Below are 14,660 nucleotides of genomic sequence, written 5' to 3'. Positions count from 1 at the left end.
GAACAGCGGTATACTACTGTTGCCTTTTATTTTATACTGAGATTCCATATAGTAAACTCTTTCTCCAGACATATCACTGATCTTATAGCTGTAACACATAAAAAGATATAACAGACTTTTATACTCAGGTCCACATAGTAAACTCTCTCTCTATTCATATCACTGATCTTATAGCTGTAACACATACAAAGATAAAACAAACATTTATACTGAGATCCATATAGTAAACTCTCTCTCCACCCATATCACTGATCTTATAACTGTAACACATAAAAAGATAAAACAGACTTTTATACTGAGATCCATATAGTAAACTCTCTCTCTAGTCATATCACTGATCTTATAGCTGTAACACATAAACAGATAAAACAAACTTTTATATTAAGATCCATATAGTAAACTCTCTCTCCAGTTATATCACTAATCTTATAGCTGTAAGCCATATAAAAATCAATTAAAGAGACTGTGTAACTACTTCCATGTATATGATCTTTATAGCAGCAATGAAACAAGAGTGCACATGCTTAAATGTCTCGCCTGCTTTACTGACCATTGATTTTATGTTGAAAGACTCAAAGATAAAGATTTAACTACAAGTATCACATAAACTTAACATTTTTAAAGATCCACGACAAAGAGGTCAAGGTCAGATTATACCTGCCAGACAGACATGTACACCTTACAATCATCCATACACCAAATATAGTTTACCTACAGCTTATAGTATTTGGAAAACAGATCAAAACACAAAAAACTTAACATTGACCAATGAACCATGAAAATGAGGTTAAGGACAAATGATACCTGCCAGACAGACATGGTCACCTTACAATCATTCCATACAACAAATATAGTTGACCTATTGCTTATACTGTGAAAGTAATCTTATTCGTGGGATACCAGTTTTCATGGTTTTCGATGATGGCTTTATCCACTAATTTAAGTGTCCAATGAAATATAACAACTGTTGTCCAAATCAAGACTTGCAAAGATCTCCATGTAGGCTTGACTTCATGGATACAGGCATATAATCAAGAGAATACATTGTACATCGAATATCAGCAAAAGTTTTATGAACTATATATACATGTACATCTTCAGACAGATTTTACCAATTTAATCTTTAAACAAGAGTGCACACACTGAAATGTCTCGCTTTCTTTACTAACCATTGATATTATGTTGATAGTCCTAAATATAAAGCTTTACTTCAATTTTTCTATGTTGTGATGTTATACTATTGTTTCAGAAAAGGGAGAAGGTTTGGTACCATTAAAACGTTTAATCCCACTGCAAATGTTTGCACCTGTCCTAAGTCAGGAATCTGATTACATATAGTTGTCGTCTGTTTATGTAGTTCATACGTGTTTCTCGTTTCTCCTTTTTATATAGATTAGACCATTGGTTTTTCAGTTTGAATGGTTTTACACTAGTAATTTTTTTGGGCCTTTTATAGCTTGCTGTTTGGTGTGAGCCAATGCTCCGTGTTGAATGCCGTATCTTGACCTATAATGGTTTACTTTTATAAATTGTAACTTGGATGGAGAGTTGTCTCATTGGCACTCATACCACATCTTCCTATATCTATCAACCTTACAATCATTCATACACTAAATAAAGTTGACCTATTGCTTATAGTTTCTAAGAAACAGATCAACCAAGAAAATTAAACATTGACCAATGAACCATGAAAATGAGGTCAAGGTCAGATGAACCATGCCAGGCAGACATGTACACCTTACAATGAACCTATGCATTAAATATACTGTAAATTCAGAAATTATTGCGATGTTTTTATTATTGCGAAAAATGCGATGGGATTATAATCGCAATAATTTAAACTCGCATTTTGAAATTTTTTATATGAATTAAACAGGATTTTTCTCAATATCGCAAAGATTAAAATCGCATTTTAGTCTCAAATGACAAAATCGCAATAATAAAAGCACGCAATAATTTCTGAATTTACAGTAGTTGACCTATTGCTTACAGTATCTAAGAAACAAACTTAACCATGAAATGAGGTAAAGGTCAAATAAAGCCTGCGAGACTGGCATGTGCATCATAAAATATTTCCATACACCAAATACAGTTGACCTATTGCATATAGTATTAGAAAAAAAGACCAAAACTCAAAAACTAAACTTTGACCACTGAACCAAGAAAATGAGGTCAAGGTCAGATGACACCTGCCAGTTGGACATTGTACACCTTATAATCATTCCATACACCAAACAAAGTAGACCTATTGCATACAGTATAAGAAAAACAGACCAAAACACAAAAACTTAACTTTGACCACTGAACCATGAAAAGGAGGTCAAGGTCAGATGACACCTGCCAGTTGGACATTGTACACCTTACAATCATTCCATACACCAAATAAAGTAGACCTATTGCATACAGTATAAGAAAAACAGACCAAAACACAAAAACTTAACTATAACCACTGAACCATGAAAATGAGGTCAAGGCCAAATGACACCTGCGTGTTGGACATGTACACCTTACAATCCTTCCATACACCAAATATACTGAGATATGGACTTGACCACGAAAACTTAACCTTGTTCACTGATCTATGAAATGAGGTGGAGGTCAAGTGAAAACTGTCTGACAGGCATGAGGACCTTGCAAGGTACGCACATACCAAATATAGTTATCCTATTACTTATAATAAGAGAGAAATTAACATTACAAAAAATCTTAACTTTTTTTTTCAAGTAGTCACTGAACCATGAAAATGAGGTCAAGGACAATGGACATGTGACAGACAGAAACTTCGTAACATAAGGCATCTATATGCAAAGTAGGAAGCATCCAGGTCTTCCATCTTCTAAAATATAAAGCTTTTAAGAAGTTAGTTAAAGCCGCTGCCGGATCAATATCCCTATGTTGAGCTTTCTGCAACAAAAGTCGCAGGCTCGACAAAAAATCAAACTGTACGACTTTTAACCTTTTAATTCTCATATAAAATTATGAAAAGTTAGACTTCTGGTGATGATGTGCGATGATGAAGTGTTCATTTTATCTCCTCAAAAAAAAAAATCATATAAAAAATTCATTTGTGATGGCTTCAAATTCATCACTCGATTATTTTCTTCTTTTGCTCAAACCACGAAAATTGATACCCACCAACAAAGTACTTTCACAGTATCATATAATTATTGAAAAGCAAACTAAAACACAAAAACTTAACATTGACCAATAAACCATGAAAATAAGGTCAAGTTCAGATGAAACTTGCCAGACTGACATGTACCCCTTACAATCATGCTATACACATATATAGTTGACCTACTGCTTATAGTATCTGAGAAATGAACCTAATCACGTAACTTTAACCTTGATAACTGATCCATGAAATGAGGTCAAGATTAGGTGAAAACTGTCTGACGGACATGTAGATGTTGCTTGCAACCCATATACCAAATATAGTTGTCTTATTACTCATAATAAGTGAGATATTAACATGACAAAAAAACAATAATTGTTTTTTCAAGCAGTCACTGAACCATGAAAATGAGGTCAAGGACAATGGACATATGGCAGTCCGAAACTTTGTAACATAAGGTATCTGCATACAAGGTATGAAGCATCCAGGTCATCTAACCCTCTGAATTAAAAAGCTTTATACAAATAGTTTACACTGCTGCCACCAGATAGTAATCCCTATGTGTTGCATACTTTGACTTTTTTGCAGGCAAGACAAAAATGTGATCAAATATACTTCTTCATTATTACAACCTAATCAAAATGAACATCAGAAAAGAAAATAATTGAAGATCCTTTCTTACCATCAGAAGATCTCAATGCTTTTTTGAATTCCTTAAATTACAAAGCATTTGCATTGGTACATACCATTCTAACTACAACATTTTAACTGGTCTTATTTTGTGCTGTACATCTAAACAATCAGAGACTTAAAATACTTGGTCAAAACAATATTCAAATGTGTAATACTATAATGTCCAGCAAGGCATTTCTGATTGATTGGTGGTTGAATAACATCCACCCAACACATCAACCTGGTTTTTGCTCCTAATTCTAAATGTAATAGTTTTTCATGAAAAGCAGGAAATATCAATATTAACATCTTTGGTTTGACCCTGCAAGGATCATACCTCCAGTACTCCTAATAAGTAAATTATCATAAAATAACTAAAACAGCAAAAAACCCATTTCTGTTTTGAGTTTAGCATTATCAACCAAAACCTGCATGTTTGTATATGTCATTGGAATAGTAACACTTACTTCTCAATATTCATATCAACATGACAAAAATTAAATTCAACTTACTCTATTTCTAAAACACGTCCAATATGAAATTGTTTCTGCAGATTAAAGTCTGTCTCATACAGAGAAAATTCAAACTGGTATTTCTCAATACCAAGGCTAAATATTTGGTTACATGGATCTACAGTTTGGAAGAAATTTATGTTTCTGTTGATCAGGCCTACATGTGCACAACAGGTAACAGATGTACAGGTAGAATCAAGGTGACATACTACATCATCAGCTAAGTCAGGTAATACAGCACTTGGGCAAGCTGAAAAATACAGGTATAAAACAATTAACTCAGGTACAGGTAGAATCAAGGTGACATACTACATCATCACGCAAGTTAGGTAATACAGCACTTGGACAAGCTGAAAAAGACAGGTATAAAACAATTAACTCAGGTACAGGTAGAATCAAGATGACATACTACATCATCAGGCAAGTTAGGTAATACAGCACTTGGACAAGCTGAAAAAGACAGGTATAAAACAATTAACTCAGGTACAGGTAGAATCAAGGTGACATACTACATCATCAGGCAAGTTAGGTAATACAGCACTTGGGCAAGCTGAAAAAGACAGGTATAAAACAATTAACTCAGGTACAGGTAGAATCAAGGTGACATACTACATCATCAGGCAAGTTAGGTAATACAGCACTTGGGCAAGCTGAAAAATACAGGTATAAAACAATTCATTTTAGTACAGGTAGAATCACGATGACATACGTACATCATAAGGCAACTTTGCTAATACAGCAGTTTGGCAAGCTGAAAAGAACTGGTATAAAACAATTCACTTTATAACTACATCATAAGGCAACTTTGCTAATACAGCACTTGGGCAAGCTAAAAAGAATAGGTATAAAACAATTCACTTTATAACTACATCATAAGGCAACTTTGCTAATACAGCACTTGGGCAAGCTAAAAAGAATAGGTATAAAACAATTCACTTTATAACTACATCATAAGGCAACTTTGCTAATACAGCGCTTGGCAAGCTGAAAAGTACTGGTATAAAACAATTCTCTTTATTACAGGTAGAATAAAAATTCGTAAGGGTTCTGCGGAACCCAGTGTCTCGCCTACTTTTGCTGTTAGTCGCAGGCTCAACAAAAATGGGAAAAAAATTATTAAAAATTTTCCTCTAGATACTATCTTTTGATTGATAGAAGCTTCTATCCAAATTGGTAAAAATCCAGGATGGTTTATGAATCTAAAAAATGTTTTAAAAACTTTAACTGCAGACTGTATGTAAAGTTAACTGGAAGAAAAACTAAGTCCATTTATATAACAGTAATATACGGAAAAACAGGAAATAAATTTTTACAAAATTCCCTTCTAGATACTAGCTTTTGATCATAAACAAGCTTCTGTCCAAGTTTGGTAAAAATTCCAGGATAGTTTAAGAATGTTATTAAAATTTTTAAAACCTTAACCACAGAGTGAATGTAATGTTAACTGGCAGAAAAACTAAGTCCATTTATAAATAAAATATGGATAAACAGGATTTTTTTTTACAAAATTTATACTTCTGGATACTATCTTATGATCATAAACAAGCTTCTGTCCAAGTTTGGTAGAAATCGAGGATAGTTTAAGAAAGTTATTAAAATTTTAAAAACTTTAACCACAGAGTGAATGTAATGTTAACTGGCAGAAAAATTAAGTCCATTTATAAGAAAAATTCGTAAGGGTTCTGCAGAACCCAGTGTCTCGCCTACTTTTGCTGTTAGTCGCAGGCTCAACTAAAATGGAGAAAAAATTATTAAAAATTTTCCGCTAGATACTATCTTTTGATTGTAAGAAGTTCTGTTTAAGTTTGGTAAAAATCCAAGAAAGTTTATAATCTAATAAATGTTTTAAAAACTTTAACTGCAGACTGTATGTAATGTTAACTGGAATAAAACTAAGTCCATTTATAAGTAATATACGGAAAAACAGGAAATAAAGTTTTACAAAATTTCCTTCTATATGCTAGCTTTTGATCATAAACAAGCTTCTGTCCAAGTTTGGTACAAATCCAGGATAGTTTAAGAAAGTTATTAAAATTTTGAAAGCTTTAACCACAGAGTGAATGTAATGTTAACTGGCAGAAAAACTAAGTCCATTTATAAATAAAATAAGGATAAACAGGACTTTTTTTTTTAACAGAATTTACTTTTGAATACTATCTAATGATCACAAACAAGCTTCTGTCCAAGTGTGGTACAAATTCAGGATAGTTAAAGAAAGTTATTAAAATTTGAAAAACTTTAACCACAGAGTGAATGTTATGTTAACTGGAAGAAAAACTAAGTCCATATATGAGTGAAATACGGATAAACAGGATTTTCTTTTCACGAAATTTTCTTCTGGATACTATCTTATTATAAACAAGCTTCTGTCCAAGTTTGGTACAAATCTAGGAAAGTTTAAGAAAGTTATTAAAATTTGAAAAACTTTAACCACAGAATGAATATTTGTGGATGTTGCCGCCGCCGCTGCCGCCGAGGCCGCCACCAACGCCGCTGACGGAATGTAGGATAGCTATGTCTCGCTTTTGCGACAAAAGTCGCAGGCTCGACAAATACAGATAAACAGGATTTTTTTTTTTTTACAAAATTTACTTCTGGATACTATCTTATGATCGCTATGTCTCGCTTTTGCGACAAAAGTCACAGGCTCGACAAAAATGACATACAACATCATCAAGCAACTTTCCTAATACAGCACTTGGGCAAGCTGAAAAGTACAGGTGTAAAAATCAATTCACTTAAGTACAGGTAGAATCAAGGTGACATAATACATAATAAACAATTTGAGCAAAACAGCACTAAGGAAAGCTGAAAATATATTTAAAACCAGGTAGAATTAAGCTAATTGTCATCCAAGTTAGAAGGACTGAATGATGTTTCAGAGCAGTAATATCAGGAATCTGTCCTGGCTCAGAACACTTCTTAGTCTGTCAGAAAGTTCCTCCAATGACAAATATTGTGAACATATATTTTCAAGGGTAAAGAATACAGACATTTGAAAATCAACAACCCTGACAAGTGTTACAAAAAGTTTAGCCCAACCAATTAAAAATTAATAAAAATCTTGGTATTTAAATTTCCTTTCAAGTAGCAAATAAATGAGTTTATATGTGTCAGTTATTTCTACATAAAAAAGGTCTTGCAGGTACATGTAATCGTCTATTATTTCTCTACAAAATAAACTAGAGGCTCTCAAGAGCCTGTGTTGCTCACCTGTATCTACTGTGGTTTTGGAAATCATGTAAAATAAGGTTAAAATCATAACAAATAGTATTAGATACCCCAATATTGATTGAGACCAAGTTTGGTTTAATTTGGCCCATTAGTAAAATTAAAAGCAGGTCATCCCATTGTAGTCTTACAATAGTTACTGAAGACCCCTTATCATTATTTAAATTAGTTTTCAAATTGTGACCATTTGAAATTGTTTTTTTACAATTTTCCCATATTCTATAGTAAACCCCTATGTTCTATTTTTAGCCATGGCGGCCATCTTGGTTGATAGGCAGGGTCATAGGAAACATTTTTTAAACAAGATACCCTAAGGATGATTAAGGCCAAGTTTGGTTTAATTTGGCCCAGTAGTTTCAGAGGAGAAGATTTTTGTAAAAGATTACAAAAATTTAAGAAAAATAGTGAAAAATTGACTTTAAAGTCAATAACTCCTTATGGGGTCGCTTGAAAATTTTGGTCATGTTGACTTATTTGTAGATCTTACTTTGCTGAACAATTTTGCTGTTTACAGTTTATCTCTATCTATTATAATATTCAAGATAATAACCAAAAACTGCAAAATTTCCTTAAAATTACCAATTCAGGGACAGCAACCCAACAACGGGTTGTCTGATGCGTCTGAAAATTCCAGGTCAGATAAATCTTGACTGATGAACATTTTTACCCCATGTCAGATTTGCTCTACATGCTTTAGTTTCAGAGATATAAGCCAGCATTTGACCCCCATGTTCTATTTTTAGCCATGGTGGCCATCTTGGTTGATGGGCGGGGTCATTGGATACATTTTTTAAACTAAATACCCTAAGGATGATTTAGGCCAAATTTGGTTTTATTTGGCCCAGTAGTTTCAGAGGAGAAGATTTTTGACGATGGACGACAGACGCCAAGTGATGAGAAAAGCTCACTTTTTAGGCTAGGTGAGCTAAAAAGTGCCAGAATCATGCATTTTATAAACTAAAGGCTCTAAAGAGACTGTGTCGCTAACCTGAATCTATGTGCATCTTTAACAAATCAAATCAAATATTTTATTGTCTTATAAACTTTACAGTTTGTGACCAACATGTATTAACACAATAAACATATATACATACATATCAAACAAACACAATAAAAACAGCATCAAAATTTATAAAAACAAACAAGTTGTTAAGAGTCCCCTGCCCTCAGTTCTAATGACTTTTTCAAGAAGGATCCTAACTTATTTGTTTGTTAAGGCGTTGATGGATTTAGTAAATAATGAATTTTTTCTTCTTCATTTAAATTATTAAAGTTATTATTTTCAGTACATATGTGTTCAAAAAAGGCATTTCTTAGTGTTTTATTATAATCACAATAGAGTAAAAAATGTTTCTCATCCTCTAGTATTTTACATACAATGGCCACTCTCCAATACTGTAAATTCAGAAATTAATGCGAGGTTTTTATTAATGCGAATAATGCGACTGAAGGAATATCGCATTAATAAGAACTCGCATTCTTATATCTGATACATATAACTGTATGTACATTTTTTTGAAATCGCAATAATTAATCTCGCATTTTAGTCCTTTCTACAAAATTCGCAATAATAAATGCACGCAATAATTTCTCAATTTACAGTATTATAGACTAGAATATAATTCATGAATTAAATCTTTTTTTTGTTGATTGTGTCTTGGCAACAATTTTTTCTGTATACAGTTTCATTCATCTACTATAGATTTTGCCGAAACACAAAAAATGGGAGAAAAATCCTCATTTAAGGGCAACAACTATTATAAAAAGAGGACTGACAATTTCTGCTTTGTTTAACTATCTGTAGATCTTATGCTGTGTACAGTTTCTCTATATCTTCTAAAGTTTTTGACAAAAAAATTAAACAAAAATATAAATGTTGTCCTCCAACAAGGCATCATCTGACAATTTCAGATATACTGTAGATCTTGTCTTGTTGATCATATTTGCTGTTAATAGTTTTTCTTAATCTACTGCAGTTTTTACCAAAATTCCCAAAATCATCATTAAAGGGCAATTACTTCTACAGAAGAGTACAGACAATTTCTGTTTTGTTGAACTATTTGTATATAATGTCCCCTAATCATGCTTTGCTATATAGTCTAATGAAGGCCATTGCTGTCAAACATGTTAAATTTTTTGAATTTTTACAATTGTTTGACTGTCTGTGATTCTCAAACCGAGAGTGGTCATTTTATTGTCCTGATCTTCTGAAAACCCTTGCAGTGGATGTATTTTTGCATGTTTGGAACCATTCTGGACTTCTTACTTCCAAGACTAACTTGTGTGTGTATAAAAAGTTCAGCCCAACCCATTAAAAGTCAATCCCACGTCTGGGTCTGAATTTTCGTCAAATTGGCACCTAACCATCGAATGATGGGACCCTCACGATAAGAATTAAGGAGAGGCGATTTTATTAGGAAATATGCCATATATAAAAAAACGGAGATATGATATGATATGATTATAATTACAAATAAGACAACTATCCAACAGAGTCAAAATGATGTGGATGTTAGCAACTATAGGTCACTGTATGGAAATAAATTTTACCAAAGTAATATGAATTTCAAATTAACTCTAGTATTTTTACCTGAATTCCAGCCATTACTCTGTACATTACTGAATGCTATATCTGTTACAGGATTACAGCTTGGTTCTTGTAGGTATTCAGCTATACCAAGATCTTCTAGCAGCTTTGATGCCATTAAATCAGAGAGTTGTGATAAATTTGGCAATAAATCATGATCTGTCAGCCAGGAATTTAATTTAAAATCTGTAATAAATAAAAAACCAGTATAATATAATCCTAGTCTAAAGGATGTTTGGCAATCTTTCTTGACCTTTACTTACTACTTGCTTATTCAAAATGTATGCAAAACAATATCTAAGAGGGGAATATTCTTTGATAATCTTTTTGTTATTTGCTTGAAAATTTCATTTATTTGACCTCAATTTCAGAACTTTGTGTACAGCCTTAAATTATCAATACTACTTATCATAAGGCTATTAAAAAAGAACAAAAAGAGATGCAAGGTAAACACTAAGGATATTAATTCACTATATTAGACATCTGGGGGCAACATTAAACTGTGTTGTACACTACCACAGCACTACATTTGTTAATAAAATCAAGAAGCATTCAAAATGACGGCAAACTGAGGTTTCTTTACATTTTCATTGTTTTTGTTCAGAATTAAGGGTCATAACTCCTGGACATCTATGCAAAACTCGTTATAATCCAATTTGACCTCAATAATAAAAAGATGGAAAGGCGTTGGTTTAACACATTTGGTGAGGGTTTATCTGTGCATTAAAACTTTATAAAGAAAATCAAAATATAGATAAATGAAAAAATACAGCTTACAAAAAAATGAAAGATTAAACCATCAGAATTGAATTTCAAAACATTTTATAACATGGAAGCGTGTGATATCTGATACATTAAAGCTTACTTGGCACTGCAAATCCTCCTGTCCAATCACATGGCTGTTTAGAGATTTTATAATCATCAAATATTACATAGTTATATATACAGTCTCCATCACTCTCAAAACAAAAGTTAATTGTTAAACTGAAAGACAGCTTTTCTTCAGCTTCCAAATCTTCTATGGAGTAACTGAAAATTATAAAAATATATAAACTTTATCAGGAAGAAATTTGACTGTGTTGTATGTTTTCTAACCAAATACTGAAAACATTTAAGGATGCGTCAATTAAATATATATAGGTAATCATTTTGAAATTAAAGCTGTCCTCAATTTTTTCTTATGAACGTTTGTGACATTCAGGCAGTCTAACAACCCAGGGACAGAAAGAAGAACAGAAACAATGTCTAGAACTTAGGGAAATATGACAGTCCATTACCTTAGTTTGATCATACTTCCTAGGGATATATTGTTCTGGTTATTGAAGTTGTAATCAGACAAAGATTCATTGATGACAAGGTTCTCCAGTCCAATGCTAAGTTTAAGGTTACAGATATCAACCTGAACATGGAATTCTACAGACATATCCAGCAGTGGTATGTATAAACAACACTGGATCCCTGTACAGTAGTCTGGTAACTGACATGCCAGGTTTGATGGTAATGTTGGCAATGATAAGTCTGCGTCACAAGCTGCAAATAAAACAGAAATATCTAATATTACATTTATAAACAAAACTGGATTCCTGTACAGGAGCCTGTTAATCGACATGCCATGTTCGATGGTATTGTTGGCAATGATAAGTCTGTTTCACAAGATGAAAATAAAACACTGATATTTAATATGATACTGAGCAAGTCAAACATATAAATACTTGATTCCTAAGAATTGGTCCGGTAAACAGCAAATCATGTTTGATGATAGTGTTTGTAATGATAAATCTACTCAACATGCTGATATTAAATGATCAGAATCAATAAACTGTTAACACAGAGATATGTCTCGCCTATTTGTTATTTTGATAATGTAAATGTTGAAATCAAAATAACAATACTTTAACATGTAAGTTATGCAAATATTTAAAGTCAATGAACCATGACTAAAGGTACAGGGCTTAACAATCTCCATGGAAATGAGATGTGCCAATGCTAATACAACTGCATACCAAATATTATTGACTTTTCATAAGTCGTTCCCTTTAAAGAAACATAAACACAAACATTAACTTGCAAAACTAAGCAAAAGTTTCAAAGTCAATAGATTATGACTGAAGGGGTGGGTCCAAATAATCTCCATGGAAATGAAATATGCCAATGTTTATTCAACTGCATACCAAATATCAAATAACCTACCACTAGTGGTTCCCCATAAACTGACCTAATCACAAACTAATACATGAAAACTAAGCAAAAGTTTCAAAGTCAATAGACCATGACTGAAGGAGTTGGGCCAAATAATCTCCATGGAAATGAGATAGGCCAATGCTTATACAACTGCATACCAAATATCATTGACCTACCAGTAGTGGTTCCACATAAACTGACCAAATCACAAACTAATACATGAAAACTAAGCAAAAGTTTCAAAGTCAATAGACCATGACTGAAGGGTGGGGCCAAATAATCTCCATGGAAATGAGATATGCCAATGCTTATACAACTGCATACCAAATATCATTGACCTACCAGTAGTGGTTCCCCATAAACTGACCTAATCACAAACTAATACATGTAAACTAGGCAAAGTTTCAAAGTCAATTAACCATGACTGAGGGGACGGGGCAGAATAATCTCCATTGTAATGAAATGTGCCTATGCTAATACAACTGCATACCAAATATCATTGATCTACCACTAGTGGTTCACCATAAACTAGACTTAATCACAAACTATTACATTGTTGAAGCCGCCGCCGTCGCCGGAAACAGCATATCTATGTCTCGCGTTTTGACTCCGTCAAGGCAAGACAAAAATTAGTTTTGGTAAGAATGGTTTTTTTTAAGAATCAAGATTGAATTAGAAATTTCAACAAGAACTATATGTTTATTTCTCCTGGCTAAGTATTGGTTAGAGGCCATGGTTGCTGAAAACAAGATGACATACAGCAAATGATTAACAATATTAATTAACAAGCTGATATTGAACAAATAAATGAAAAAAACTTGACACAGGCTTTTTTCGAAATAGACTTTTTTAATCAATACTACGAATATATGCAGATTTCAAACTGACATCATGCAACCCGAATCTAAGATAAATGTTCCAAATATTATAACAAGTTTTATCTCAATAAATAATATAATTATTATGCAAAATGCTAAAGCAAGAATAGTTTTCCTGCTAACAGTCTCACACTTCTTTTTTGAGTGAACCTCAATCAAAACCCTAGTTTGGTACATAATTTTAAAAGTTAAAATTTTAATGAACATGTGGTATGTATAAACAACACCGGATACCCGTCCACGTCCACTCTATGTTTTTGTTAGATGTATTTCTATTTGTATTGATTTGATGAGTTAAGCCTTTTTCAACTGATTTTTTATAGTATGTTCTTATGTTGTACTGTTACACCACTGTCCCAGGTTAGGGGAGGGTTGAGCGCTCACAAACATGTTTAACCCCACAACATTCTTTATGTGCCTGTCCAAAGTCAGGAGTTCAGTGGTTGTCGTTTGTTCATGTCTGTCATATTTGTTTTTTCGTAAATTGTTTTGTTATAAATTAGGCTGTTAGTTTTCTCAATTGAATTGTTTTATATTTTTCATGTTGGGGCCTTTTATAGCCAACCATATGGTATGGGTTTTTCTCATTGTTGAAGGCCATATAGTTGCCTATAACTACTTACATCCACTTCATTTGAACTTTGGTGGATAGTTGTCTCATTGGCAATCATACCACGTCTCCTTATTTTTATATATATGTGTATAAGTTTTCTAGTAAATGTGACCACAACTTTATGATGAAATGCTTTAAATTTAAACATTAACCTGACAAACAGATGGATGGATGGACATGCACAGACAGCAAACAAAATGCCCCTTCTATTGTGGCCACAAATATTTATTGCAGTATATATAGTGTAATATGACTTTTAGTCTTTCTTAATATAAGAACTTACATCCAGTATTCCATCCTTTCGTATCAGTTTGATAAGAAGACACCTGACATTGAGGATTCAGTAGATAACCAGCTATACCTAATTCTTCCATCAACCTATCAACATCATAGGACTGTAGCTGTTCTCCCAAATCTATCTTGTTATTATCTAGCCAGGCAGCCAAGGAAAAACCTGAAAAAAAATGTTGTGTACATTCTGTCCCATATCCAGCTCAACAAGTCAACAACATACATCACTGGACTGTAATTGTTGTTCAAAATCTATCTTATTATTATCTAGCAAGGAAGCCAAAGATAATCCTGTTAAACTAGATGTGTCGGAACTACACAAATGGCCCTGTCTTAAAAAGTTGAAAAATCTGCAATTTCAACAACACATGTGGACACAAACATGCATGGATAGTATCCAGCTCTCAAGACAAATACTAGTTTGATGAAAAATTTCCTTGATCAATGAGTAGTTAAATTTCAAACTATCAGCAAACAGGAAGTGAATGTACTGCAGATCTAACAAGATATGTTGAAATGACATGAAAATCAGCATAGCTGAACGAAACATAAATTTGATCTGTAACTCATCATGGTAGAC

At 32.9% G+C, this 14,660-nt stretch overlaps 1 protein-coding gene across 1 annotated transcript in view; it reads right to left on the bottom strand.

Moving 5' to 3' along the window:
- The window catches only part of LOC127709614 (uncharacterized), a 401,059-nt gene that overhangs the window by 176,165 nt on the left and 210,234 nt on the right, over window positions 1–14,660 (bottom strand). The window contains exons 84-88 of the mRNA XM_052215217.1: window positions 14,073–14,243; window positions 11,395–11,647; window positions 10,983–11,146; window positions 10,121–10,303; window positions 4,300–4,549 (exon numbers count right to left, since the gene is read on the bottom strand). Of these exons, the coding sequence (XP_052071177.1) occupies window positions 4,300–4,549; window positions 10,121–10,303; window positions 10,983–11,146; window positions 11,395–11,647; window positions 14,073–14,243 (1,021 nt within the window). The remainder of the gene's footprint in view (window positions 1–4,299; window positions 4,550–10,120; window positions 10,304–10,982; window positions 11,147–11,394; window positions 11,648–14,072; window positions 14,244–14,660) is intronic.

The sequence above is a fragment of the Mytilus californianus genome, unplaced genomic scaffold, assembly GCF_021869535.1.
Source record: "Mytilus californianus isolate M0D057914Y unplaced genomic scaffold, xbMytCali1.0.p SCAF_7, whole genome shotgun sequence".
Lineage (NCBI taxonomy): Eukaryota > Metazoa > Mollusca > Bivalvia > Mytilida > Mytilidae > Mytilus > Mytilus californianus.
This window is presented reverse-complemented; position numbering and strand designations above follow the sequence as displayed.